Source organism: Rhinatrema bivittatum, chromosome 4 (assembly GCF_901001135.1).
Source record: "Rhinatrema bivittatum chromosome 4, aRhiBiv1.1, whole genome shotgun sequence".
Lineage (NCBI taxonomy): Eukaryota > Metazoa > Chordata > Amphibia > Gymnophiona > Rhinatrematidae > Rhinatrema > Rhinatrema bivittatum.
The window spans coordinates 6,037,497-6,063,950 of record NC_042618.1 but is presented as its reverse complement, the minus strand read 5'-3'; the positions used below and the strand labels follow the sequence as shown (position 1 = coordinate 6,063,950).

General features: G+C 45.9%; 1 protein-coding gene across 7 annotated transcripts in view; it reads left to right on the top strand.

Moving 5' to 3' along the window:
* The window catches only part of CEP128 (centrosomal protein 128), a 647,014-nt gene that overhangs the window by 148,646 nt on the left and 471,914 nt on the right, over positions 1–26,454 (top strand). For 6 of the 7 annotated variants that reach the window (XM_029597698.1, XM_029597703.1, XM_029597699.1 and 3 more), the window contains exon 13: positions 15,679–16,029. The exons of the other annotated variant lie outside the window; for it this stretch is intronic. In XM_029597698.1, coding sequence (XP_029453558.1) covers positions 15,679–16,029 — 351 coding nt within the window. The remainder of the gene's footprint in view (positions 1–15,678; positions 16,030–26,454) is intronic. 7 annotated transcript variants of the gene reach the window in all.

Below are 26,454 nucleotides of genomic sequence, written 5' to 3'. Positions count from 1 at the left end.
CAGTGCACTCTGGTGCAAGGGCTGGAAGACTGGTCCTTCACAGACAGTAGCACCGCACAGAAATTGATGCTTGAAACACTTTGCATTATTCCCACGGCCAGATTTTAAAATCTATGCCCGATTTTATAAAATCCAGGGCCGGCACGTGCAAGGGGGTGCACAATTGTGCAACTTGCGCGCGCCGAGCCGCGCAGCCTTCCTCCGTTCCCTCTCAGGCCGCTCCGAAATCGGAGCGGCCTCAGAGGGAACTTTCCTTCCGCCCCCGCCACCTTCCCCTCCCTTCCCCTACCTAACCCGCCCCCCAGCCCTACCTAAAACCCCCCCTTACCTTTAATTTTTAAGTTGCGCCTCTGGGCAGGCGTAGGTTGTGCACGCCAGCGCCAGCCGGCCCGCGATCCTGGGCACAGCGGCAAATGGCCCCGCCCCTCCCCACCCACTCCCTGGCCCCTTCTTCAAGCCCCGGGACATATGTGCGTCCCGGGGCTTGTGCGCGTCGCCGAGCCTATGCAAAATAGGCTCGGCGTGCGCAGATGGGTTTTAAAAGGGTTATGCGCGTATATTACGCGCATAACCCTTTTAAAATCCACCCCTGTGTGCATTAACTCTTAACTAGTCCAGGGAAAATTCTAGAGCTAGGAAACTCTGCTGCCGGGCAAGCAGTAACACTGGGACGATCCCCCACCAGGCATTTGTGCAAACGCTGATGAGGACAGTGAAGTGGAAGAAGGGAGGCAGAGGGCACGTGGCACTGGTCTCTTATTCCAGCAGCGCTGGGATGTGCAGCCTTGAACTGCTTAGCGCCGGGTAATTGGCGAGTAGATTGGGTGTCTCTCACTTTGCTTTCGTGCTCTGCCTGAACAGTCTCCCGATAACCTCAATGCTTACTGCTCAGGTAAAGGAGTTTATGGACTGCGACTTTTCTGCACACATTTTCTTCCCCAGTGAACTTAACGCTGATAAACAGGGCATTATTTTTACACATATGAACTGGAGTCTGAAAGTGGCTCTCCTTCGGTGTGGCCTGTGTTTAGCCACATTAAGAGGAGGTGTTCCCGGGCTGGAGAAGGGGACGGGGGTATTTAGGTCAGGGGATGACAATGGCTATCTTACTTTCCCGGCAGAAGTCTGTGAATGCCTGGTGCCTGCGGTAACGTTCCAGAGTAAAAGAACACAAGTGGTTTTGCTCTAAAAACTGAGGCAAGGTCTGACCGCAAAAATTACCCAGTGACTTTGTCCGAAAAGCCATAGCTTGAAAAGGGGCCCCTCTAGTGATCCGAGCAGCTGGCAGCCCAGATCTTTCCATGCGGCGGATTTCTGAGAATACTTGTTCTGCTTGGAACACAGTCATTGGGTTGGATGTACTTCTGTTTAACAATGGGCTCAGACTCTGTGAACCCCATTTTAATTTTTGGGTTACACTGTTTTGCTTTATAAGCATAGTTATTTTTTGGCCTTACACTGGTGACAGAAGGGTAACTGCACATAATAAAATCTTTTTTTAAATTAAATTGTACTTGTGAAAATGTTAAGTGTAGAAGGCTATGAATGTGCGGGGCCATTGATTCTATACTGGCTCAGAGAGAGAGTATCGCATATTGAACCATGCGCAGCACTTCGTGTGGTACTCCATGTTCCTGAAAATCTCCCACCTAACACTGTGCAGCCTGGAGAACAGAGATCAGAAGCCATAGTGGTGCAAGCCAGTGCTCCACGTGTGATGTTTCTCGGAGCTGTGGTATAATCTCGCAGAGCAGCAGTGCAGGTCAGTGCTCAGCGTGTGATGTTTCCCAGAGCTGTGGTATAATCTCGCAGACCAGCAGTGCGAGCCAGTGCTCCACGAGTGATGTTTCCCAGAGCTGTGGTATAATCTCGCAGACCAGCAGTGCAAGCCAGTGCTCCACGTGTGATGTTTCCCTGAGCTGTGATATAATCTCACAGACCAGCAGTGCAAGCCGTTGCTCAGTGTGTGATGTTTCCCAGAGCTGTGGTATACTCTCGCAGACCAGCAGTGCGAGCCAGTGCTCCACGTGTGATGTTGCACCAGGCTACGGTACGCAGTTGCAGACCTGGGAGATCAGAACCCGATGTACACAGTGTATGTTGGTGCATTTCCTGCAGTGACTGAACTAAGTGAGTTGCGAGGGGATGTAGAATAGATAAAAAACGAATGGGTAATAGTGAATGAAGACTGTCCCATTCTTTTCTCTTCTTTCAGTGGGTTGAAACTTTTTTTTAAATTTTTTGAGGAAATTTCATTTCATGCAATGATATTTAGGGCCTAAAAACTCAAAATAGATTTCTCAATTCTAATCCCAGCTCTGTCACTGAATCTCTGCATGACTTTGAGCAAGTCACTTTATCTCCCTGTGCCTCAGTTACCTGGCCTCATTGATGGAAAGGATTAGTTAAAAATAAATAAAAAAACCCTCCTCTGTAACTGGAAAGTAATAAAAGCAAAGCAGCGTCCTAGTATTGAAAAAGTTGCCATGGTATCCACCTCAGAGGTGGCTGCATGGCAGTTTTGGCAGTACGGTGATTACGCAGTGCCTTGCAACCCTGTTTGGCTGTAAGCAATTCGGTGATACAGTTCTGTAGTGTGTCTCAAACCATCAGACCCCTTGAGAAACCAAGAGGATCAGTATGCTAAGAATCAGACAGGAGACTGAGAAAGCGCGTGCTCAAAGGCGTAATTGGGAGAGAGTGTAGCACGTTGTGAAGGTTTACGTTCTGCATTTAATCTCCGAGCTTCCTGGGTTCTGGGACAAGCTGAGCAGCAGCAGCGGCCCTGCTTCAAGGCAGATCGTGAAGTCATTGTACTGTAAAGTGGCAATTCATGCCAGAAGGGCACTTGTTCAGAAAATGTGTTCCTGCTCGAATCCTTTTCAGAGGCCGCTCTTGGTACAGTGAAGATGCTGCTCAGTAATGTTTCTGAAATAAGCTGGAAATGCCGCTTTTAAGAAGGCTTGCTTTTCTGATGGACGGATAAGCATTCGGGGCACGGGTGACTATTAATCGCGGCTGCAGATCAATTCTGGCTGCTGGCATTTCGTGCCACTTTCCTCCGAGGTGCACCGGCGGGACGGCGCCGCTCCTAACCCAGTTCCATGGGGGAAGGAGGATGGGCAAATGTGACGATTCCTTTCCAGCCTTCCACGAGCGTGGTGGCTGTGGTCTTTCAGCCTTTGCTTGGCTCTGAATCCAGGGAGAGTCTTTTGCTGCTTCCCAAGGGCCCTCGCCGGAGTAGCTGGGATTAAGGAGGTGGGGGCTGCGGTGGTGGGGGGGGCCTCGTTCACGCACAGATTTCCTGGTGGCTGTTAATGATGGCCCATGGCGCCTCGGCATCTTGCTTCTGTCTCTTTATAAATGGGCTGCTAGGCCGGAAGGTCAGTTGTGGAGGAAGGTGAGCCAGGGAAAAAAGATTATCCTGGCATTTATTAATCCTCTGTAACATTAAATAGTTTCACTGCTACCATCAAATTCAAGGGCTTTCAACTTTAAAAATCCTCTCGAGTTTTCTTCTCTACTTGTATTTTTATTTGTGTGCTCCGTGGTGTTATATAAAATACCGTTTGGTTTTGAGGATAATTTAGGAAATGCAGCCCTGGAGGCTGCTCTCCCCAAGAGGGGGGCAGTAAGTGTGAGACGCCGATGAGGTCATAGCTTTAATCCATGATGTCATCCGCCCTGCGACAGTCTGTCCCAGTCTGACAGCGCGGCTGGGGTGTGCGAGGCTGTACCCTGCTGCGAGGAGCCACATGTGGCTGCGCAACATCAGGCCAAAGGTTTTCTGCCCTTAATGTGTAACATGTGTTACCAAAATATTAGCAAAAAAAAAAAAGAGAAAATATTTCCTTTCTGCTTTCCCAGTGTTGGTTGTGAGATGCGTTGGGTGGCACCGTTTTACGCTGTCTTGCGAGAACTGTGAAACACAAACCCTATGCAGAGAGGCTTAAGGAGTTCAAAATAAGGGAGAAAGGGGGCTGTGACAGAAACACTGAGATATCTGAGAAGCCTTGGTAAGGTACCACAGAGAAGCATTTTTCTGTAGAAAGGCCAAGGGGGGGGTCGTGCTGGAGGGAGGGAGGGAGGTTCAGAGGCAAAGCGAGGATGGACGCCTGGAGCCATCGAGCAGCAGAGCTGGTAGGGTAGCACCCCCAGTGAATAATGGCATTTGAGCATGCCTGGAACACAGAATGAGAGAGGGAGGTGTCCAGGTGTGATGGAGAGGGAGAGGGTGACTGGAGAATCAGATAGGGCCTGTGGTGAAAAGGGGTGTGGGAGGCAGTGAGTGGCCATCAAGATAGGGACGGCAGTGATACTGGGCAGTTTTGCCCACGACTACTCTGTTGCTTTCAAGTGTTCTTTTTCAGATTAACTGTGAATAGTTCAGCGTAATTGCGGAGATGAAAAGGGGGGGTGGGCGGTGGAGGAGCCTTGGCGTCTCCTGCAGCACGACGCACTTAAAATCAGAGCAGGGAAGTGCGGCTGTTGTTAGGATCTCTGATAATGGATTTTTCATTTCTCCTCGCTTTGATGCTGTGCCTGGGAGCTGATATGCAGAACGCTGGACTTTTAACAGCAAAGGCAAATTCATTTCTTTGTATAGGAGCTTGGAAAAATGTCGCAGCCGCATTGTTCTGGAGAGATTTCGATTTGTCTTTGCCATTCCTTGCCTTGATCTGCAGAGTTGCTGTGGCAGTCGGATAATCAGTCACCAGAAAACCCCCCAGATTAAAGATGGGGTTGAGAATCGTGATCTTTAAATCGTTCTTTGTGTGTCCATCTGTAATCTTTAGTAAGTTTGTTAGAAACCCATCTATTCATCAAATTTGGGCCATTGGTAAATTACTTGTCCTAAAATGGAATAGAAATCTGGATACCTTGTAACCCGTGTTCTCCTTTGTAGTATCACATGAGAAATTTAAATTCTTGGAGTTAGGACCTCCGAGTCCAGGACCTTGATGTCCATGTTTGCACTGAAACCACTTCCATATATTCCTGCCTACCTCAGGACACTTCCTACCTCCTATATCCTCCGGGCCTGGCCAGGAAACGCCGGTGTGGGGTCCTGTATACCACTGTCGAAGCACTGGGCACGTGTGCTATGCCTTCAAACAAATCAAGCCACTGGTTTGATAAGCAGATGTTTAAAATATGTAATCTCCCAAATTTCAGAATCTGCCAGCTGTCTCATTGGCTGCTGGCACCTTACCCTCTTGGTCCTAGCTTTGCTCCGGCTGATAGCCCCCCCCCCAGAGGCAGAAGGTCCTGTAAAAAGCAAGTACCTGACGCCCATCCTCAGCAACCAAACCTAGCTCTTAATCTTTAACCTCAACTCTTGCACCATCATAGCAAGACACAACTGATGACATCGGATCTTTTCTCTGAATTAGTCCTCGCTTAAACAGTGACGCTGTTGGCTACATGATAACAGGTGGGTGGCATGAGCTTTCAAGGAAAGAGTCTGATGAAGTGGAGTCTGTCCTCGAAAGCTCATGCCTCAACAGATTGGTGAGTCTGTCGGGTGCTACCCACCTCTTTTTGTTTTTTCTTCACCAGACTATCATGGCCACCCCTCTGAAGATCTCTTGGCTACATGGCAAGGTCTTCCATTTCAAAAGTCTTGGAGTCCTGTGTTCCATAACTGCCATTTAAAAAAAAAAAAAGATGTAAGACTCCTCTGGAGGGTTAACTAGCTGCAGATCAGTTTATTTCCAAAAGCAGGGGAGTTTTCCTCATCCTCTAGCCCTAATTCTTTCATCTAAACAGATCTCTGTGCACTTAGCGCGCTCCCTTTCAGGCATCTGCATGCGACCACATCTGTCTTTCAGCACAGATATATGCCACTGTAGCCTGTGAATTGGAGAAGGAAAACCTTTTAACAGAAAGAATTAATATCTATTGTAGCAAACAAAAATGAATTTTCTCTTTTGTTGCTCAGCATCATTTTGTAGAAACAAATGTAGTTGAAGTAAGGCAGCTACATTATAACGTGTAAATTTTTCATGTAGGCATTGTCAGTGAAAATGTAAGTACTTAGAATTGGTTTAGTTATAAGCCTTGTCATGCTTAAAGTTAGTTTTTATTAAATAAATATTCTTTATTTTCAGTCTTTTTTCCCACCCTGTCTTGACCAGGAGATGAGGTTTTTTTTTTTAACCATCTAATAACGTGGAAGTTGTAATATTTTCCTCAAGGAGTGTCCCTAGTGCGCCTGAGCTCAGAGTCATTTCTCATTAAAAAGTGTGTGAGGCTGCAGTCCTGAGCCGCTGGTCTGCCCTCTCAGGGTTTGCAAAGACGTAATTATTTTTAATGGCCCAGGAGCACAGCAGCACAGGGCACTGAAGATTGCCAGCCTTTCTGCATCGGGATAAGAGTGGGCTAATAGAAAGTGAATGTGGCACACGTGCAGGAGTCAAAAGGCTAGCCATACAGAGAGGGGGAAGAGAAAGCAGCAGGAAGAATGGCTCCAGATATTCCTGCTGTGGGAACAATATCCCACTTGTTGTGGGATTTGACATTGGACTATTGAACGAAACCTCAGGTGGTCGGTGTGCTCTGCAGCATTTCAGGAATACACACACAAGCAGTATTTCTCCCTCTTCTGTCAATCAGAGATAGTGCTGCAGTCCTCCTGGATTCCTGGGAGCTGCCATGAGTATCAAATGATGGATATTTGTGCTATCCCAGTCCTTATGGATGGGGAAATCCAGTCCAGTGAATGAGAGGCAGTTTCCTAGCGTGTAGCCAGATGGAACTCAGGACCAGTGGGTATAGTGTACTCCTGATAGCAGATGGGAGACAGAGTCAGATTTCAAAGCTGACGTCAGCCCTGCAGGAAGCTCTGCTCTTCAGTATTTCTCCGTCTCCTAAGCAGATAGGGACTCTACACACACTAGAATAGTGTTAGAAATTTTAAACCAAAGAAGAAAGAAACTTACCTCTAGAAGATGAGCCCGGCTCTCCTGCAGTGATACCTAAGGGTCCCTCCCCCAGTCGAGGTGATTTCCGAGATCCCTTAGAGGCAAGTCTCCCAGCGTGGACTTAGCCCCCAGAGTGGCTGAGAGGCAGTGGATGCAGAATCGAGCGCGGCGGTGAAGGTAACTCCCTCTCCCCCCGCAGCTGGAGACCACCCGGCACGAAACCAGGAAACGCCCTCTCTTAAAGTCTCCGGTCTCTGAGGCTCGATTTGCCGCACAGATCATCCTTTCCGGCGACTGTTAATTCGGGTTGAGCAGCCCCGTATTGGCTAGACCCTGATCTGGTGCAAGGGTCCACACACGTGGAGACCCTCCGGAGGGAGAGTCGCCATCTTGTCCGCATGGTCAGCGGCGCCATTTCTCCCCCTTGACTTCCGCAGTGTCCGCTCCACTGAGTTGTGCGCACAACCGACGTGTGAGCACAGTGGCGCGTGTATCTGTGCCGTGCGCACAGCGACGCACATAATCTTGCCGGGTGCATAGAGGCCCGCATAAATGGCCCGAGCGCACAAATATTGCCGTGTGCACAGCGGCGTGCACATCTCAGCCAGGCGCACAAATTATAGCCTGTGCGCACATCTTGCACATCCCGCACGCACATCGTCGGCGCAACCGGAGCGCACAACTAAGCCTCCCAGCACGCGTACCAACGCGCACAGACGAGTTTTAAGTCACTCCACGCGCACAAATCATGGCACCGCCGGCCAAGAAAGCCAAGGGACAAGCCCTCTGCCCAACCTGCCACCTGAGAGCTGCGCAACCTGAAGTGACCTCCGCCCTATACCAGCAGTGCGAAGAGGCCCAGGGGGGACTTAAGCAAGACCCCCCGCAGGCAGTAGAGGGATCCGGATCCACTAATGATAGTACCCGGAACCTCTGCATCACCTACACAAGAGGGCACCTCCGGAGCCTCCACCATAACCCTGCCTGGATTCAAAATGGACCTAGGGACCTTTTCCTGGGTGGAATTCTTCAAAGGGCTGCAAACCTTTGTCCAGGCGCAATCGGTACTGCCTGTGATACCAGAAGCACAAGACCTTCCAAGCACCTCTCAGACCACTTGAGACGTGCCCTATCTAAGCAAGAGCCTCCCTTTAGGGGAAACAGACACCTTGGGGGATGAGACTGACTCCCTGGAGGAAGAGGAAATCCCTCCAGGGATGGAACCATACCGAACCATGCTGCGATTCTTCTCCAAAGACGAGTTACCAGCTCTCATGTCCATGACCCTGAAGACGCTGACCATTCCAGGCACGAGTACCACAGCGGAACCAAAGACGAACCCTGTTTTGGTGTCCCTTTGTCAGGCCTCATGCTATTTCCCAATGTTGCAGGCCATACAGCAACTAATTGACCTGGAATGAAATGCCCCAGAGGCCAGCATCAAAGGAGGACGGATCTTAGAAGCCCTATACCCCCTGGAACCCACTACCAAGGAACTCCTACGGTTCCCAAAAGTGGACGCCTTGGTCTGCGCAATCTCAAAGTGCATGACCATCCCAATTGAAGGAGGAGTGGCACTCAAGGATGCCCAGGACAGACATCAGGAATCCATCCTGAAACAGTCTTTTGATGTATGCAGCTATGACCCTTCAGATCGCTTCTTGCTGCGCCGTGGTGACACGTGCTTGCTTGCTTCTCTTCAGAGACGCAACCATGTCCGCTGAAACCTTGGAACCAGCGATATCCTTCCTCACGGATGCGACCTCAGACCTAGTGCGCACCTCAGCCGGGGCGTCTCCTCCAGAGTGGCAGCCAGAAGACAACTATGGCTCCAAAATTGGTCAGCCAACGCGACCTCCAAAGCGAACCTCATGAGAATGCCTTTTAAAGGATCCCTCTTGTTCGGAAGCCAATTGGAGAAGTTAGCCAACTAATGGGGCAAATCTCCAGTACCTCGTCTACCGGAGGACAAGAACAAAAGAAACCAGCGCTCTTCCCCCCGAAGAACCAAGGGCAGAGGAGCCCAGCACTTTAGACCATACAAGAATACATACTACCAAGCACCTCACCCTGCAGGCAGGGCCCAGTCCTTTCAGAACAGACACAGCAAGAGGGGAGCAGGCTCAGATACAGGCTCCGACCGCACCCCACAATGAGAATCATCAGACCCATCCACAGGAAGAAGTCATAGGGGGCAGACTTACCCTCTTCTACCAAAGATGGGTCAAGATAACATCAGACAAGTGGGTCCTAACCATCATTCGAGAGGGATACTATCTAGACTTCCACAGCATCCTTCCAGACAAATTTGTGAGATCACCGTGCCACTCCCTCTCCAAGAGGATGACAGTGGAAACCACACTGACAAAGCTACTCAGCCTAAAGGCAATAACCCCGGTGCCCATGCACCAACAAAATACTGGTCACTATTCCATCTATTTTATCGTTCCCAAGAAGGAAGGAATGTTCCAGCCCATTCTGGACCTCAAGACAGTCAATCGTTACCTGAGGGTACCACACTTCCGCATGGAAACCCTACGCTCAGTCATAACGGCAGTACAGCTGGGAGAATTCCTGACTTCACTGGCTCTATCCGAAGCCTATCTCCACATCCCAGTCCATCACGACTATCAGCACTTCCTACGCTTTGTGATACTGGATCATCATTACCAGTTCCGGGTGCTACCCTTCGGACTAGCTACCGCTCCTTGGACCTTCACCAAAATCATGGTGGTAGTGGCAGCAGCACTGAGGAAAGAAGGAATCCTCGTACATTCTTATCTGGACGATTGGCTGATCAGGGCAAAATCTCCAGAGGAAAGTTACCAGGCGACCACCAGAGCAAAGAATCTACTGCAGAGTCTCGAATGGGTCGTCAACACCACCAAGAGCTGCCTGCAGCCCTCCCAATCACTAGAGTACCTGGAAATCTGATTCGACACCAAGCAAGACAAGATTGTCCTTCCCTCTCCAAGGAGAAGGAAACTGATGGGTCAGCTGCGAAAACTGTTGAACTATGCTTGCCTCAAGGTATGGGACTACCTCCAAGTCCTCGGTCTCATGACATCAACCCTAGAAGTCGTTCCATGGGCAAGGGCCCACATGCGCCCAGTACAACGTTCTCTATTGTCACGATGGAACCCGACTCCGGGGCGAGTCTGTCAGAGTCATGTCGGACAACGCCACAACAGTTGCCTACATCAACCCCCAGGGAGGAACCAGAAGTCAACAGGTGTCCCTGGAAATAGACCCCCTCATGGTGTGGGCGGAAACAAACCTGCAAGGGATCTCAGCTGCCCACATCACGGGAAAAGACAACGTCTCTGCAGACTATCTCAGCAGAGAGAGCCTAGACCCAGGGGAATTGACGCTGTCGACCACAGCCTTCCAGTTTTTAGTAAACCGCTGGGGAACCCCAACCATGGATCTACGGGCAACTCAGTCCAGCACCCAAGTTCTTCAGCCGCAGACGAGAACCGCAATCCCGGGGAATCGATGCCCTCGTCCAGGCCTGGCCACAGGAAGACCTGCTGTACGCTTTTCCACCATGGCCACTACTGGGTGGGATCATCCGCAAGATAGAACACCACAGGGGATTAGTACTTCTAGTGGCCCTGGACTGGCCAAGAAGGCCATGGTACGCAGACATGCGAAGACTTCTTGCGGGGAACCCGCTGTGCCTACCTCCACACAGGGATCTTCTCCGGCAAGGACAGATCCTCCACGAAGACCCGACTCGATTCTCTCTTACGGTCTGGCCCTTGAGAGGACTCACCTGAAGAAAAGCGGATACTCTAAGGTAGTTATTGATACCTTGCTTCGAGCATGCAAGTTCTCCACATCACTAACTTACATACGAATATGGAGAGTCTTCGAAGCCTGGTGTGAGGATCGCGAGATCCTTCCGCGGACAGTCAAAATTCCCTCGATCCTGGAATTTCTGCAGGACGGCTTGAAGAAGGGGTTTGTCTCTCAACTCCCTCAAAGTTCAGGTGGCCGCACTGGCCTGCTTCAGAGTCAAAGTGGACGGCATCAGTCTATCAACCCATCCAGATGTTTCCCGCTTCCTGAGAGGGGTCAAACAAATCCCATCACCTTTAAAGTGGCCGGTGCCCCTATGGAATCTCAATCTAGTACTAGACTTCCTAGCGGGAACTTCCTTCAGACCAACTCACGGTCTGTCACTACGGCTCCTGACCTTGAAGACTGCATTCCTAGTGGCAATATGTGTAGCCCGTCGCATCTTGGAGCTTCAAGCGCTATCCTGTCGGGAACCATTCCTCAGGTTCACACCAGGAACCATACAGCTACGTACTGTCCCATCCTTTCTACTGAAAGTGGTTTCTCAGTTTCATCTAAACCAGGGGTCAGGAACCTTTTTGGCTGAGAGAGCCATAAACGCCACATATTTTAAAATGTAATTCCATGAGAGCCATACAATATGTTTAAAACTAAATACAAGTAAATGTGTGCATTTTATGTAAGATCACACTTTTAAAGTACAATAAGTCTCTGAAAATATTACACCAGGCCTTAAGACACCAATACATCTCCTATTAGGAAAACGGACCAAGTCAGGCTGCTATAGAGTCCTACACAGAAACTACACGCCAGCAGAAAACCTCACCTGAATCACGTGCTGTCCCTCACCTAACATAGAATAAAGAGACCAAAACGCATAACAAGAAGCATGCAGACAAAAACTGAATTGGAAACTGCAACAAGCCAGAGTCTCTGTATGCAGTGTAACAAAGGAAAAAAGAAACATCACACATCCTTATAAAACAAATCAAGAAATATAAAATCATCAGCAGTAAAACTGTACTAACAAAAAGAACATATTTCGAAACAGCTGATGAGTGGAATATCCAATAATTAAAAACTCATATAAAACATTTCCAGATACCAACAAAATATTTCAAAATAGCAGACACAAAGATCCAGTAATGAAAAATAATAAGGATACAAAAATTTTTTTGCTCTGCATACCTGGGAACATTTGATATCCAGGTGTCCTGAGATTATTCTGAATTAGCAGGAGGTGGGGTGGTTTGCTTGGAACTTTCTACTCTCTCAGTCACATACCAGCGCTCTCTCTCACACTGGCTCTCAATGACACACCTATACACACATGCTCTCAGTCACTCACATATACAAATGTTTTTTCTCTCTCACTTATATAGGCTCTTAATTACACATTTACACACATGCTGCTATCTTTTCACGCTTACACACACACAGGCTTTCAATCACATAAATACATGCTGTCTTTTTCTCTCACACACAGGCTCTCAATCACATACTCACATGCTCCCTCACCTAAATCAGCTCTCAATCACACACATACACACATGGTCTCTCTCTCTCATTTAAACACAGGCTCTCAATCACATACTCACATGCTCCCTCACCTAAATCAGCTCTCAATCACACAGACACACATGGTCTCTCTCTTACTTATACACACAGGCTCTTAATCATACATACATATGATTTCTCTCACACACAAAGGATCTCAATCATACACACATACCCTTTCACACAAACAGGTTTTCAATTACAAACTTACACATACAGGTTCCCAATGGTAAACTTACATTCATGCTCTCTCTCTCACAGGCAGGATCTCAATCACAGACATACTCTCTTTCACATATACAGGCTCTCAATCATCCACATACATGCAATCTCTCACTCACACACACAGGATCTCAAACACACATGCTTGCTCGCTCATTCACTCTCTCTCTCCCCCTTCCCCCCCCCCGGGAACTCGCGGCAGCAGCAGCCACCTCCCAACGCTAACCTCCTTCATTTTCAGCCCTCGCGGAGGCGAAGGCGGAGTCCCATCGGCCGCGGTTGAAGATTTTCATTTTCCTCCGAGCCGCGCTGCAGTCTTCTTCCCGCGCAGGCACCCGATGCTCTCCACTTCCTCTTCCGGGCCGCGGGAAGAAGAGAGCACCGGCGTGCTCTCTTCTTCCCGCGGCCCGGAAGAGGAAGTGGAGAGCATCGGTTCCCGCGCAGGCACCCGATGACTCCAGCGCTGACACCCGGCTGACACCCGATGACTCCCGCGCAGGCACCCGGATGACTCCAGTCGGCGTGCTCTCTTCTCCTCCCCCCCGCGGCCCGGAAGAGGAAGTGGTGAGCATCGGGTGCCTGCGCGGAAGAAGAGACCACGCTAGTGTGGTCTCTTCTTCCCGCGCAGGCACCCGATGCTCTCCACTTCCTCTTCCGGGCCGCGGGGGGGGGGGGGGGGAGAAGAGAGCACGCCGGTGCCGCTGACTCCAGCTGTCCTGCCGCGTTCCGCCCGGGCTGACAGCATTTTAAGCCCGGGCGGCGGAGGACCGGGGAGCAGCTGGGTCAGCGGGGAACCGCGAAGTATGGCGACACTTGTCTGCGAGCCAGATGCAGCCCTCAAAAGAGCCATATCTGGCTCGCGAGCCATGGGTTCCCGACCCCTGATCTAAACCAAACCATCTCGCTGCCATCTCCAGACGAACATAAGGACTTGGAAGACTCACGCCTTCTTCGCCATCTAAACGTCGGCAGAATCCTAGCCTGATACCTGGAAAGATCGGAATCTGTGTGAAAGACGGACCACCTATTCGTCCTTCACAGTGGAAAGAAACGGGGAGAAGCGGCCTCGCGAGCAACCATAGCCCGCTGGATCAAAGAAGTAATCAAGGCGGCCTACGTGGAAGCAGGGAAGCCCCCACATCTATAAGTCAAGGCCCATTCTACAAGGGCTCAGGCAGTGTCCTGGGCAGAAACCAAGATGCTGTCGCCTGCCGAGATCTGTCCGGCGGCGACATGGTCCTCCATACACACCTTCTCCAGGTTCTACCGCCTGGATGTCAAGGCCCGGGAGGACACAACCTTTGCAAGGGCAGTACTAACCGGGCCACGGGCAGCCTCCTGCCCTGTTCAGGAGTAGCTTTTGTACATCCCATTGGTCCTGAGTCCATCTGGCTACATGCTAGGAAATGGAGAAATTACTTACCTGATAATTTCGTTTTCCTTAGTGTAGACAGATGGACTCAGCACCCCGCCCATGGCTGCCCCGGAATCCGGGAACCTCGGGTGACAAACCCCGAGAACAAGTTCAAGACACCCTTAGTTGCCTAGTGTCGGCGTTATCCAGTTGAGTGCACTGGCGGTCTCCAATTTGGAAATCAGTTGAACCAGTCCTAGTTAATCAAGTTAAGCAAGTTAATCAACTTATTAGAGCACACATATATCCACAATTGCTTTTCAAGGAGAATACTGAAGAACTAAGCTTCCTGCACGGGTATATGTAGGCTGACGTCAGCTTTGAAATCTGATCCATCTCCAACTGCTATCAGGAGTACACTATATCCATTGGTCCTGAGTCCATCTGTCTCCACTAAGGAAAATGAAATTATCAGGTAAGTAATTTCTCCATTCATAACTCTCTTGATAACATAAAAGGTCCCAGTGATATTGGATAAGGGAGGCATATATAAATTGAGGTATCCATGTCGATGCTTTATTAGGTTAAATGGGAAAAACTATGGGCTGGATTTTAAAAGCCCTGCGTGCCGGCGGCCTATTTTGCATAGGCCGCCGGCACGCGCACAGCCCCGGGACGCGCATAAGTCCCGGGGCTTCGTAAAAGGGGTGGGGAGGGGGCGTGTCCGGGGACGTGTCTGGGGTCAGGGGGCGGTCCGGGGCGGGACCAGGGGCGTGGCGCAGGCCCGGGGGTGTGGTCGAGGCCTCTGGACCAGCCCCTGGGTCGGGTGATGGCGCGTCAGCAGCCCACTGGCGCGTGCTGATTTACACCTGCTTTCGGCAGGCGTAAATCTGCCAACAAAGGTAGGGGGGGGGGTTTAGATAGGGCCGGGGGGGTGGGTTAGGTAGGGGAAGGGAGGAGAAGGTGAGGGGAGGCGGAAGGAAAGTTCCCTCCGAGGCCGCTCCGATTTCGGAGCGGCCTCGGAGGGAACAGGCAGCGTGCGCCAGTTGCACAAATGTGTACCCCCTTGCACGCGCCGACCCCAGATTTTATAAGATACGCGCGGCTACGCGCGTATCTTATAAAATCCAGCGTACTTTTGTTCGCGCCTGCTGCGCAAACAAAAGTACTCTCGCGCGTAAATTTATAAAATCTACCCCTAAATGTTTACTGATCCGGAGGACCTCAGGGGCCTTCTCAATCTATAGATCCGGGATATAGAATAATAGAAACAGGGTCATATAATGCAAATTTTCCTTTTTTCTTTTTTCCCTTTTTTTTACCGCTTAAATGGAAGTGTATCACTTAGTCTTTTTCTTATTGTAATAATGACTTGTTTGTAAATAATGGATATAAATGTTGATATTTCCAAGATAGATAATTGTGTTTAATAAGTCATTATCATATTGCAAAGTATAATTTTATTTGTTGTACTTATTATTGAAACAATAAATAAAGAATTAAAAAAAAATAAAAATAATAAAAAAAGAGGTCCCAGTATAACAAAGGAGTATGGTAGTTAAAATCTAAAAATGCTAAAAACAATTTACTAACATTTTTCACTGATTTAAAACAAAATGATTGCTTGTCATGTGATGCCTCACACTTAACTTGGTACATTTTTGTAACTGAGGGCTAAATCAAAGCAAAGCAAGGCCTTTCTTGTCATTCTTGATCGTGACTCTGTCTCTCTCTGCTCAGACTTTAGAGGATGATGTTAGCTGTGAAGAGGCAGGGCCTTGTAAGCATGTGGTACACTGTAAAAAACTATTGTGATTCTAGGTACTAACGTCAGATTTGGAGAAGAGGGAGCAGCAGCAGCTAAGGATGCTCGAGCAGCTGAAGGACATCCAGAGCCGCTATGAAGGCTGTGAGAGAGACCGCAGGCGGGCAGAGCTCCAGGTTACTGAGCTGGCCCAGCAAGCTGAAGATTCGGCCCGGGAGGCGGAGGGGTATCTCAGTGAGTTGAAGCAGGTGGAGACTCTGAGGCTGGAGAGTGAGAAGAGGAGAGAGGAAATAAAGGCCAAAGCTCAGGAGTCTATCCGGCAGTGGAAGCTCAAATGCAAAAAGCTGCAACAGGATGTGGAGAGTAGGAGTGAGACCAGCAACCGTCTGATGGACAAGAACAGCCAGGTACGGTACACCCAACCTTGTTAGTAAGCAGCCAAACCGTGTGATGACTATTTGCAGCTCAGAGGACATGGTCTTCTGAAGGATGCTCTTCATCCCACCCTTTCACCTAGCACTACTCCCTCTGCACTTTCAGTGTTTTATTGGAGGGAAACTGCATTCAGTTGTTCTCAACCTCTTTTTATGTCATACCCAGGAGGCTCAGATTCCCTCTGCAAGTCTGGGGCTGGCTGACAGGGATCACCACATTCCACTTGAGGCTGGAACGTGTCACCTGGCCGGCACGCCCTAAGCCCCGTTAGCCCCATCCAATAGGAGAATAAGTGCAGTGGCCGAGTCATGGGGCTAGCCCTAGTAAAACAAGTTTAAACGCTTTTAAAGCCATCCAGACATTTTTGGAAATACTTGGAGAATCGTTATCATGCAAGTACCATGAGTCCTTACAAATAATCTTAAGCACTTCAGATATCATAAATGCATTAATAGTTCTGAAGCAGCGGGAACATGTTCAAGCTAGAATTGAAACTCACAAGTCGCTCTTTATAAGACAGCACAGGGAGATCACCATTTCTTTCTAGAAGGGGTTTGTTCTGGTGCAGCTTAACTAGTGCAGCCAGTAAACATCAAGAGCTATGAAATTAAATTTATTTTCCTTTTATTGAGTTGAATGGAACAAAGATCACAGACATGAAAGGAAAAGTCAAAATAAGGTTTCTGGTTTTCGGGTCACTTATACTTGGTGATACGGACCTTGATGGTTGCATTTGTGTAAGTTTGTTGTGGGGATTTATAGTGAAAATGAATTAGGTGACGTGAAACATTAAAATTTCAGTTGTCATTGGTTAATCAAAATCCTTCCAATCCCCATTTTCCTGTTCATTGTTATTTCATTTGTGCTCTCGTTTAGCCCCTACCACCACATGGATTTCAGAAGAGCATGAACAGCTAGAGAGAGAGTCCTGGGAGGAGCATATAGAAAGGGTGCGGCCTTAATAAAAGGTGACAACCAAAAAAATGAAAACATCAACCCCTGCCTCTCACCAAAGAATTATAATATAAATTTTCCCCTAAAATTAATTATTAAATTAAATCAGTATCATATGCGTTATAAAGCTATTAAATAAATAAATAAATAAATAAATCAATCGATAGTATATTATTTATTAATTTATGGCTTTTCTATACCGACGTTCATTTGCACATCACATTGGTTTACAATGAAACAAGTAGAAACACATAGAATTAGCATAAGATAAGGAATTATATCTCAACAATTTCAAACATTTAAAAAATTCAGGGCAGTTAAGTTACGGGAGGTATGATAAAGCGTTAGGGTAAGCAGTGAGAGAGGATTAACTAATGGCAATTTTAACAAATATATAATAATAATGGTGAGAAAAGAAGCTTTATACAAGGATTTTTATAAGCATATTCGTGTTTCAGGGTTTGGATGTCGGAGTGGGCGGGTGTTATTCGAAAGTTTGCTTAAACAGCCAGGTTTTCAATTTTCTAGTCTTACTTCTCGGGGCATTGCGTTCCAGATGGAGGGACCAGCAAGTGATAGTGCTCGTTCGCGGGTGGAGGTGAGGTGTGTTAATTTGGGTGAGGGTATGGGCAAGGTTCCGTAGTTGGCGGATCTGGTGGTTCTTTGTGGGGTTGAAAGTGTAGGGAGGCATTAAGCCAGTGAACGTTTTGATTAAGTAGACATTGTGGGGTTATGTTAACAAAAGATATGAAACTTTCTACTCTATCCTAAAAAAATTATTTTTGGTTACTTTTGAATATAATATAGAGTCAATTATTAGCATAGCACAGCATGTGCTTTTTTAAAGTTGTTCTGAATTAATAGGTAGAATATAGATAACTGAGGTAGCAGATTGGAGTTTATCGAGGTTATTTGATCTCTCAATAGTGAAAATTTGGTTTTATAATTATTACTGGCATAAAAAAATACCCAAATGCAACTTTGTGATTATATAGATGGCAAGTATATTAACAAAGCAAGCTAATGCCAAAATGGGCTGCAGTATGTGGGTGCAATGAATGTGCATAGAAATCCACTCGCTTCACCATAAGTCGAGTCCAATATACACATCTCCACATCTTAAACCATGCCATAATGTTCTACCAGAATGTATGCGTCTTCACAGCTTTCCCCAACTAAGATCCTCTCTTTCTCCGAACATTGGTTTCATTAGGGGTAATAAATAAAAGGCCGAGTCCCAAGAAAAACAAATGCAGCCACAATAATCAAACACTGCTTGCTAATCACCTTTGCAATTGTTGAGAGCGGCCTTGAAAGGCCTTGCATTCTGTTGAGAACAGGGGTGTTTAGTGTGCCCTTGGGCCTCGGCCCGGGCCCAGACCTTCAGGCCGAGCCGAGGGTTGACGGTGGCTCCGCATGGCTGAACATGGTCTTACCCTCTGCCAGGCCGGCAAGCTCCCAGAGCCAACAACATGTGATGTTGGTAGGGGAACGGTCCTCCGACTGTTCCGAGCCCTTTCGGACCTGCCGCATAGGAGCCCTTTCGGACCTGCCGCATAGGAGCAGCAGGCCTGGCCTGAGGGCATACGGAGGCCTTGACGCTTAGACAGAACTATGACGGATGCGACGGCATCTCAACGAAGACACTTGGGCTGATGCAGACGGCATCACTGACGTGACGAGGAACTTGACATCAAAACCGGGCAAGACATAAGGCAGGGGAACATTGGCACTGTTTTTCAGGGCACCCTACACAGCCCACCTTCACGGGCGGACCCAATGGGCTGGTCGCGGGCCACCCTGTCCCACTGCGCACCCTACACAGCCCATGAAGGCTGGTCACGGACCACGAGGAGAGTGGGACAAGCGCAGGGTAGGTCCAGACAAAGAGGGACTCCAATGACGAAGCCGGTGTCACCTGAAGCTCCCTCTAAGGCTGACGGGAACGGAGGCTCAGGAGCACAGGACACAGTCCACCTGTAGGCTGGTCCCCTTGGGCACAACCTCATCCGAGGGACCCCCAGCCTTACAGGTACCGGAAGGCTCAAGAGCACTGCAGACGAAGACGCAGGGAAGAACATCCTGGCAGGCAGACACATCAGGACAAGGAAGATCATGGCGGAACATCAGGACATAGTCAGGGACCTCAGGCAAGACATCAAGACCGAAGACATGGTATAAAAGCAGACGAGACGAGGAGCTCCACGAAGAACAGAAGACCTTACAAGGCTCTGGCAAGCGAGAGCCTCCAGAGAGAACTCACGCTGATGCAAGGCAAAGACAGACTGAAGTTGAAGTCCTTTTATAGGGCTACAGCCCGGCGACTCCCTGGGGGGAGTTTGGCAGGCCCACGCCTAGCTGGCCCTATAACTACGGAGAAGTGCTGCGGGCCGGCCCCTAGGGAAGGGCGTGGCTCAAACCAGGAAGTCCATGCAAGCACAAGCAGCCTCAGGCAGGCCCCACGGACATCGAGGCCTCCCAGGCCCTGGAGCAAATCCTGGACAGTTCGCAGGCGAGGCCCTGGCTTGGAGCGGCCTTCAGGAAGAGGTAAGGAGCCTCCCGTAGCCCCGCTACAGGAGGGTTCATAACATCTTATTTACAAAATATCTAAAGACATATCAAAAAACTATATTTAGGAAAAGTACATGTTGAAAAGATTTGGAAAACATTTTTTAGCCTAAATAATTGGGCTCATGCCTGAATCCACTGCACTCTTATCCTATCCGGTTTATAAGGAACCTGGAGCCTGGTGTCTCTGGCCAGTCTATATAATGCTATATTCCACGTCACGTTATCTAAAAAAAAACATTTTGATAACCAAATAGATTGAAACTGTCATGTCTTCAAATTTAAATGAGACTGCCCTACTTGATGTCTTGATTTAACCTCCCATTGCAGTGGTGAGCCAATGAAAAATAAAATGCTGTTCAAAGTGGTGCATCTCACAATCACTTTTTGCATAAAAAAATGTTAATTTGAGCAAGAGGCTGCTGCTGTTATAATCTAATGAGTTACAATTGGAGCTTCAAATCTTAGATTACGAATGCAGGATTTATATTCAATGATGCAAGTCTCGAAGCTACTTTTAGTTTGCCAATGTAGATTTTTTGACAAGGGCAAACATTAACATAAATAACCTGCATCATCTTGCAATCAAACTGAACCTCAAAGTATAGCTTGACTTCAGCATAGATTGATCAAACATTGAATCTGAAAACTGTTCACACATAAATCAACCCCAATGATTAGGGACCCCCAATGAATCTTGATGTGGTGGTATGGAGGACAACAGACGATCACTTAAATTAGGGCCTCGACTGAACACAAAAATTGGCTTGTCCTTACAAAAAAAACCTCATGTACTACTAGAAGGTCCCAATGTTGTAATATAATATATTTAACATACTTTGATTTAGTAATATAAGGCAAAACACACAGTAACCGGATTAATGATGATCTAGGCATCATAGTGGATAACACATTGAAATCATCGATTCAGTGTGCTGTGGCAGTCAAAAAAGCAAACAGAATGTTGGGAATTATTAGGAAGGGAATGGTGAATAAAACGGAAAATGTCATAATGCCTCTATATCGCTCCATGGTGAGACCGCACCTTGAATACTGTGTACAATTCTGGTCGCCACATCTCAAAAAAGATATAATTGCGATGGAGAAGGTACAGAGAAGGGCGACCAAAATGATAAGGGGAATGTAATAGCTCCCCTATGAGGAAAGACTAAAGAGGTTAGGACTTTTAAGCTTGGAGAAGAGACAGCTGAGGAGGGATATGAGAGGTCTAGAACGGGTAGATGTGAATTGGTTATTTACTCTTTCAGATAATAGAAAGACTAGGGGGCACTCCATGAAGTTAGCATGTGGCACATTTAAAACTAATCGGAGAAAGTTCTTTTTCACTCAATGCACAATTAAACTCTGGAATTTGTTGCCAGAGGATGTGGTTAGTGCAGTTAGTATAGCTGTGTTTAAAAAAGGATTGTATAAGTTCTTGGAGGAGAAGTCCATTACCTGCTATTAATTAAGTTGTTAGAAAATAGCCACTGCTATTACTAGCAACAGTAGCATGGGATCTTCTTAGTGTTTGGGTACTTGCCAGGTTCTTGTGGCCTGGATTGGCCACTGTTGGAAATAGGATACTGGGCTTGATGAACCCTTGTTCTGACCCAGAATGGCAATTTCTTATGTTCTTATGTTATGTGCGTGCCCCTTTGTGTGCCCCTTTGTGCAAGCCTGAAATGGAGCCCGTAGACGCTTTTCTCTTTTGATCTTTTGCCCTGTCTACACAAGGAAAATGGACCAGGAACACTTCATCACAAATAAGATAGGACAAGGATTACTTGGAAACATTAGGAGGTCCACAAAAATCAAACAGCAAACAATCACTAATCCACCCTACAAGAAACAACAACTCCTCAGCTGCTCACTCCTACTTAATGTTCACACTGCTTCTTCTGAATGCACAGTCTATTACAAAAGAATCCCACTAATAATTGATTTACTTGAAGATTTAAACCCAACCATCTTCTGCATCACCGAAACCTGGCTGAAGAATAATGATAATGTACTCTTAAATCAAAATGAACATTCGAAATATGATGTCTTTAACTTCCCCAGGCCTAAGCGTAAATGTGGGGGGTTTATTTATTATTAGTAAAAAAGAGCTCAAACGTATTCCATACAAAGTAGAAATTAACCCTCCTTATGAAGTAGCAATATTTAAATTGCCACAAATAAACATCGGTATGGTCTATTGCCCCCTTGGAATACTTGAAAAAGACTGTTCACCTCTAATCAAAATATTCACTAAAGCGTTGCCCTCACCTGAATCCACCCTCATTGTAGATGACTTTAATCTATATGTTGTAGAACAACTAAATCCTCTGCAATCGAGACCTTCTTAGAAACAATGGAAGCAATGGGATGGTCTCAATTTGTAACTAAACCTACACATAAAGCAGGACATATTCTAGATCTTATTTTCTCCAATCATAATAATTGTATGATAAATACCTCTCACACTATACTTCCTTGGTCTGATCACCAGTCACTAAAGGCAAACATTACCATCCTCAACAGAATAATAAAAAATACAAACAACATCCAGACATTTACCTTCAGAAAAAAGAACATGATTTACTTGCTCAATCTATAAAAAATAAACTAATCAATTTCAATTTTGCTAATGCCTCTATATCATGGGATATCATGCATGGGATATCATGGTTCATGAAATGGCGGACAACCTAAGCCCAACCCAAACAAAAACAGTGCAACCCGAGCAATGTTCCACTACACAAAAGAAACCTTGGTACAATGAAATCGCTTAACCGAGACTTTACTCGTATTCTTAATGGACCCCCATTACAAATCTTATATCCTGGTATTAATTAACCTAACGGCAGCCTTTGATACAGTTGACCATACCCTTTGATGCCATCAGGTGGAAAAAAACGGGTTTGATGGTGATGAAATCAAGTGGTTCTCTTCCTTCCTATCAAAATAGACATTCCAAGTCAAACTGGGCAACCATATTTCTGACACCTTCCCGATCGATGCAGGTGTTCCCCAGGGTTCAGCACTATCCGCAACTCTATTCAACATCTATATGCTTCCCCTATGTAAATTACTATCTGATCTAGGAATCTCCTTCTACCTGTATGCTGATGACATTCAGTTCTACATACCATGCACCATATCTGTTGAAAATACAATACTGACTCTTGCAACTCACATGAAGGCTATACAACATGAACTATCCAAGCTCAAACTATCTCTAAACACAAAAAAACCCCTGAAATCATTCTGTTAAGAAGAAATCCACCTATAAAGACCCCACAGACACTTGACCTGGGACCTTGTCCCTTCAGACCAAGTGTGGGACTTAGTAATATAGATTGATGAGAATCTATGGAAAAGCACATAAATAAATTAATCAAATCAGGCTATGCTAAACTGCACCTACTATATAGTCTGAAACCACTGCTGACTCACGCAGACTTTCGCACGGTCCTGCAAACCCTCATTTTCTCAAACTTAAGACTACTGCAACTCACTTCTACTTGGAGTACCTAACTGTCTTCTAAAAAAACTACAACTATTGCAAAATGCCGCAGCTAGACTATTAACAGGTTCCAGAAAATTCAATCTCATCTCGCAATCACTGATAGCTCTTCATTGGCTACCTGTACAATCCCGATTCCATTAGAAAGTCTTAACATTAATACACATCTCCCTCCATTCTAACAACACTAGTCTGATAGGGGTAGCACCACAACCATACAAGCCATAGAGATCACTAAGATCTCAAAACAAATGATTATTAGCTGTGCCATCATTACAGAATATGCATCTAACAAAAATAAGAGAACGTATGTTCTCCATAGCAGGCCCTATACTATGGAACTCTTAGCATCAGTAGCATGGGATCTTCTTAGTGTTTGGGTAATTGCCAGGTTCTTGTGGCCTGGTTTGGCCTCTGTTGGAAACAGGATGCTGGGCTTGATGGACCCTTGGTCTGACCCAGCATGGCAATTTCTTATGTTCTTATGTACCTGAGACTCTACGACTGACTCCAGAAACAAAGAAATTCAAACGTGACCTAAAAACATCGTTATTTCAAAATGCCTGTCACCTATCTAAAAATTTTCTGAACTCAGTACATGCTCCTACATGGACAAATTCATTAAGATCCTAACTATTGAACTCCGGAACCGTGTGTTAAAAGTGCTAGTTCATCCCTGCAAATCTTTTCACCCCCAATTACATTAGTCAGTGCATGTGTCTGTCTTTAAAATGTATGTTATATGATCACATCAAGTCAGAGTATTTGTCTATTTATAATATGTATGTCATGTTGAATACCATTTTGATCTTTGTTTGGAACGACGGTTTAGAAAATGGCTAAATAAATAAATCAAATAACAAAAGATCTCTGTTGGCAAATAAGGCCCGTTTGTAGGCCGGTTTAATTATGCTCGTAGGATATCCCCGATGTGCAAATTTCTCAGTCACATAATGAACCTGACATTTATATTCCGCCACCTATGTGCATGAGCATTGTAATCTGAGGAACTGTCCCGTCGAAATGTTTTCTCACAATCTTCCAGGATGATGACTTGAAAAGTGAACCAAAATATTTCTATTTGCAGGTTTAGTATATATTGTAGTGGACAACTCACTATTTGTTTTATACAACCAAAAGTCCAAAAATGAAACATTTACAGTGCTACTTTGTAGTGAAAATTGTAAATTCACAACAAGTGAATTGAGCCACGTACAAAAAGCTTGTAAAGCCACATACGTGTCAGTCCAAATTAAAAATATATCATCAATGAACCTTTTCCACAGTTTGATGAGTTTTCAATATGGTGACCTTTTTATGTGTGTTTCCTCAAAAACCGAGATAAAGGCATGCTTTAGATGGGGCCATTGTGGCTCCCCGGCTGTCTCCTTAATCTGCTGAGAAAACTGATAGCATTCATTAAAAATGTTTTTCTATTTGGTTATCTGAGCCATATTACAAACGAATTGCCTCTGTACTCCAGGCATATCAGATGTTTCTAAACATTGCTCTATGGTTTGAATAGTTGTCCCCTGAGGGATGTTGGTATATAAAGATGTTATATCTGCAGGTACTAATAACCATGATGAGTCACAGAAAAAGTCCTTCAACAACATAATAAAATGAGCAGAATCTCAAATGCACAGTGCATGTAATGTAACCAAAAGTCGTAAAACATTATCAGCATATTTAGATAAAGGTTTAAGTACTGAACTAATGCCAGATATTATAGGTCTCCAGGTGGTGCCTGGAAGGATTTGTATATTTTTGGAATTAGATAAAACACTGGAATAACTGAGGCTGGTTCAAACAAAAAATCATACTCAGTAGTAAAAAAAATCTTCTGATAAACTCCAATCTAATACTTGCTTGATCTGAAACTATATAGAACTAGTAGGATTCTCCAGATGCACCCAGTAAAATCTTGTGTCTGTCTAAATACTTCTACATTACATTTATTCCTATCCATGATCACAGCACCCTTTCGCTTATCTGCTGGATGTATCACAATAACTCCTGCAATAAAGGTAGGGGGGTGGGTTAGATAGGGGAAGGGTGGGGAAGGTGGGGGGGAGCGAAAGGAAAGTTCCCTCCAAGGCCGCTCCGATTTTGGAGCGGCCTCGGAAGGAACGGGGAAAGCCATCAGGCCTCCCCTAGGGCTCGGCGTGCACAAGTGTGCACCTTGCGTGCCGACTCTGGATTTTATAACATGTGCGCGGCAGCGCGTGAATGTTATAAAATCGGCTGTACATTTGTGCGCGCCAGGTAGCACGCACAAATGTACCCTGCGTGCGTAAGATTAAAAATCTGCCCCATAACTTTTAACATAATTGGCAGAATTTGTTGCCTTTAATTGTTTTTATTTCAGTCCTAAATTTATCCATGGTTGCTTTATGCTTAACCAATTGTCTGCCAAATTTGACTTTAATGTATCTAGCTTTACCTGGACATCAGTTCATATAAAAACAGATAATTGATTAGTGGTCTCAGTTATAAGAAACATGAAATCATAAGACCCTTTGTTCAAAATAGCATTCCATTGAGAAATGTACTTATCATTGCCAAGGAAGAAAAATGGTTCCTTGTAGATTCTTAACCCTTTAGGAACATTTTTAAACCCTACATTATTCATTGAGCATAGCTGAATGTAACTGTGCGAATGAGCCACTTACTACTTCCAGTGACCAAAGACCATTCTGCTGAGGTGAGCCACCTCTACTGTTTCAGTGTTGAATAAATACCTGACAATACAGAAGAAGCCGCGTGTCCAGAATAGCTGAATAGTTCATTCCATTGGTATTTGGCCCTGTTGCCCAATAAGTGAAAACCAAAGATTTATTAAGAACTAAAAAAAAAAAAAAAAATCTAATCAAGGTGTATAATATGAATATAACTCAACCAAAAACTGAAAACACCACCCTTTGCTTCTCACCCAAAAATTATAATATAACATAAATTTACCTAAAAAAATAATGATTAAATCAAACCACTGTGATATACTTAAAAACAGGGATGAAAAATCCAGTTCTTATCATATATATATATATATATATATATATATATATATATATATATATATATCTTGTTACTGCATTTAAGTAGACATTGTCTTATAATCATTACTCAAGGATCCAAATGGTGGCCATTGAAAAATTCCAGCTATCATTAAACACACTTCAATGAGTATGGAACTATAATTTAAGTGAATACTGAAATAAAATTGTGAGTGAAAAATGAGTATGTTTATACATGCAAGCAATGAGCGAATCACAGTCCATTCATGCTTGTGGCAGTCTTCCTTGTAATCACGCCATATCCTTAAAAAAAAATGTATAAAAATAGTTTCATCAGTGTCCATTTGAAT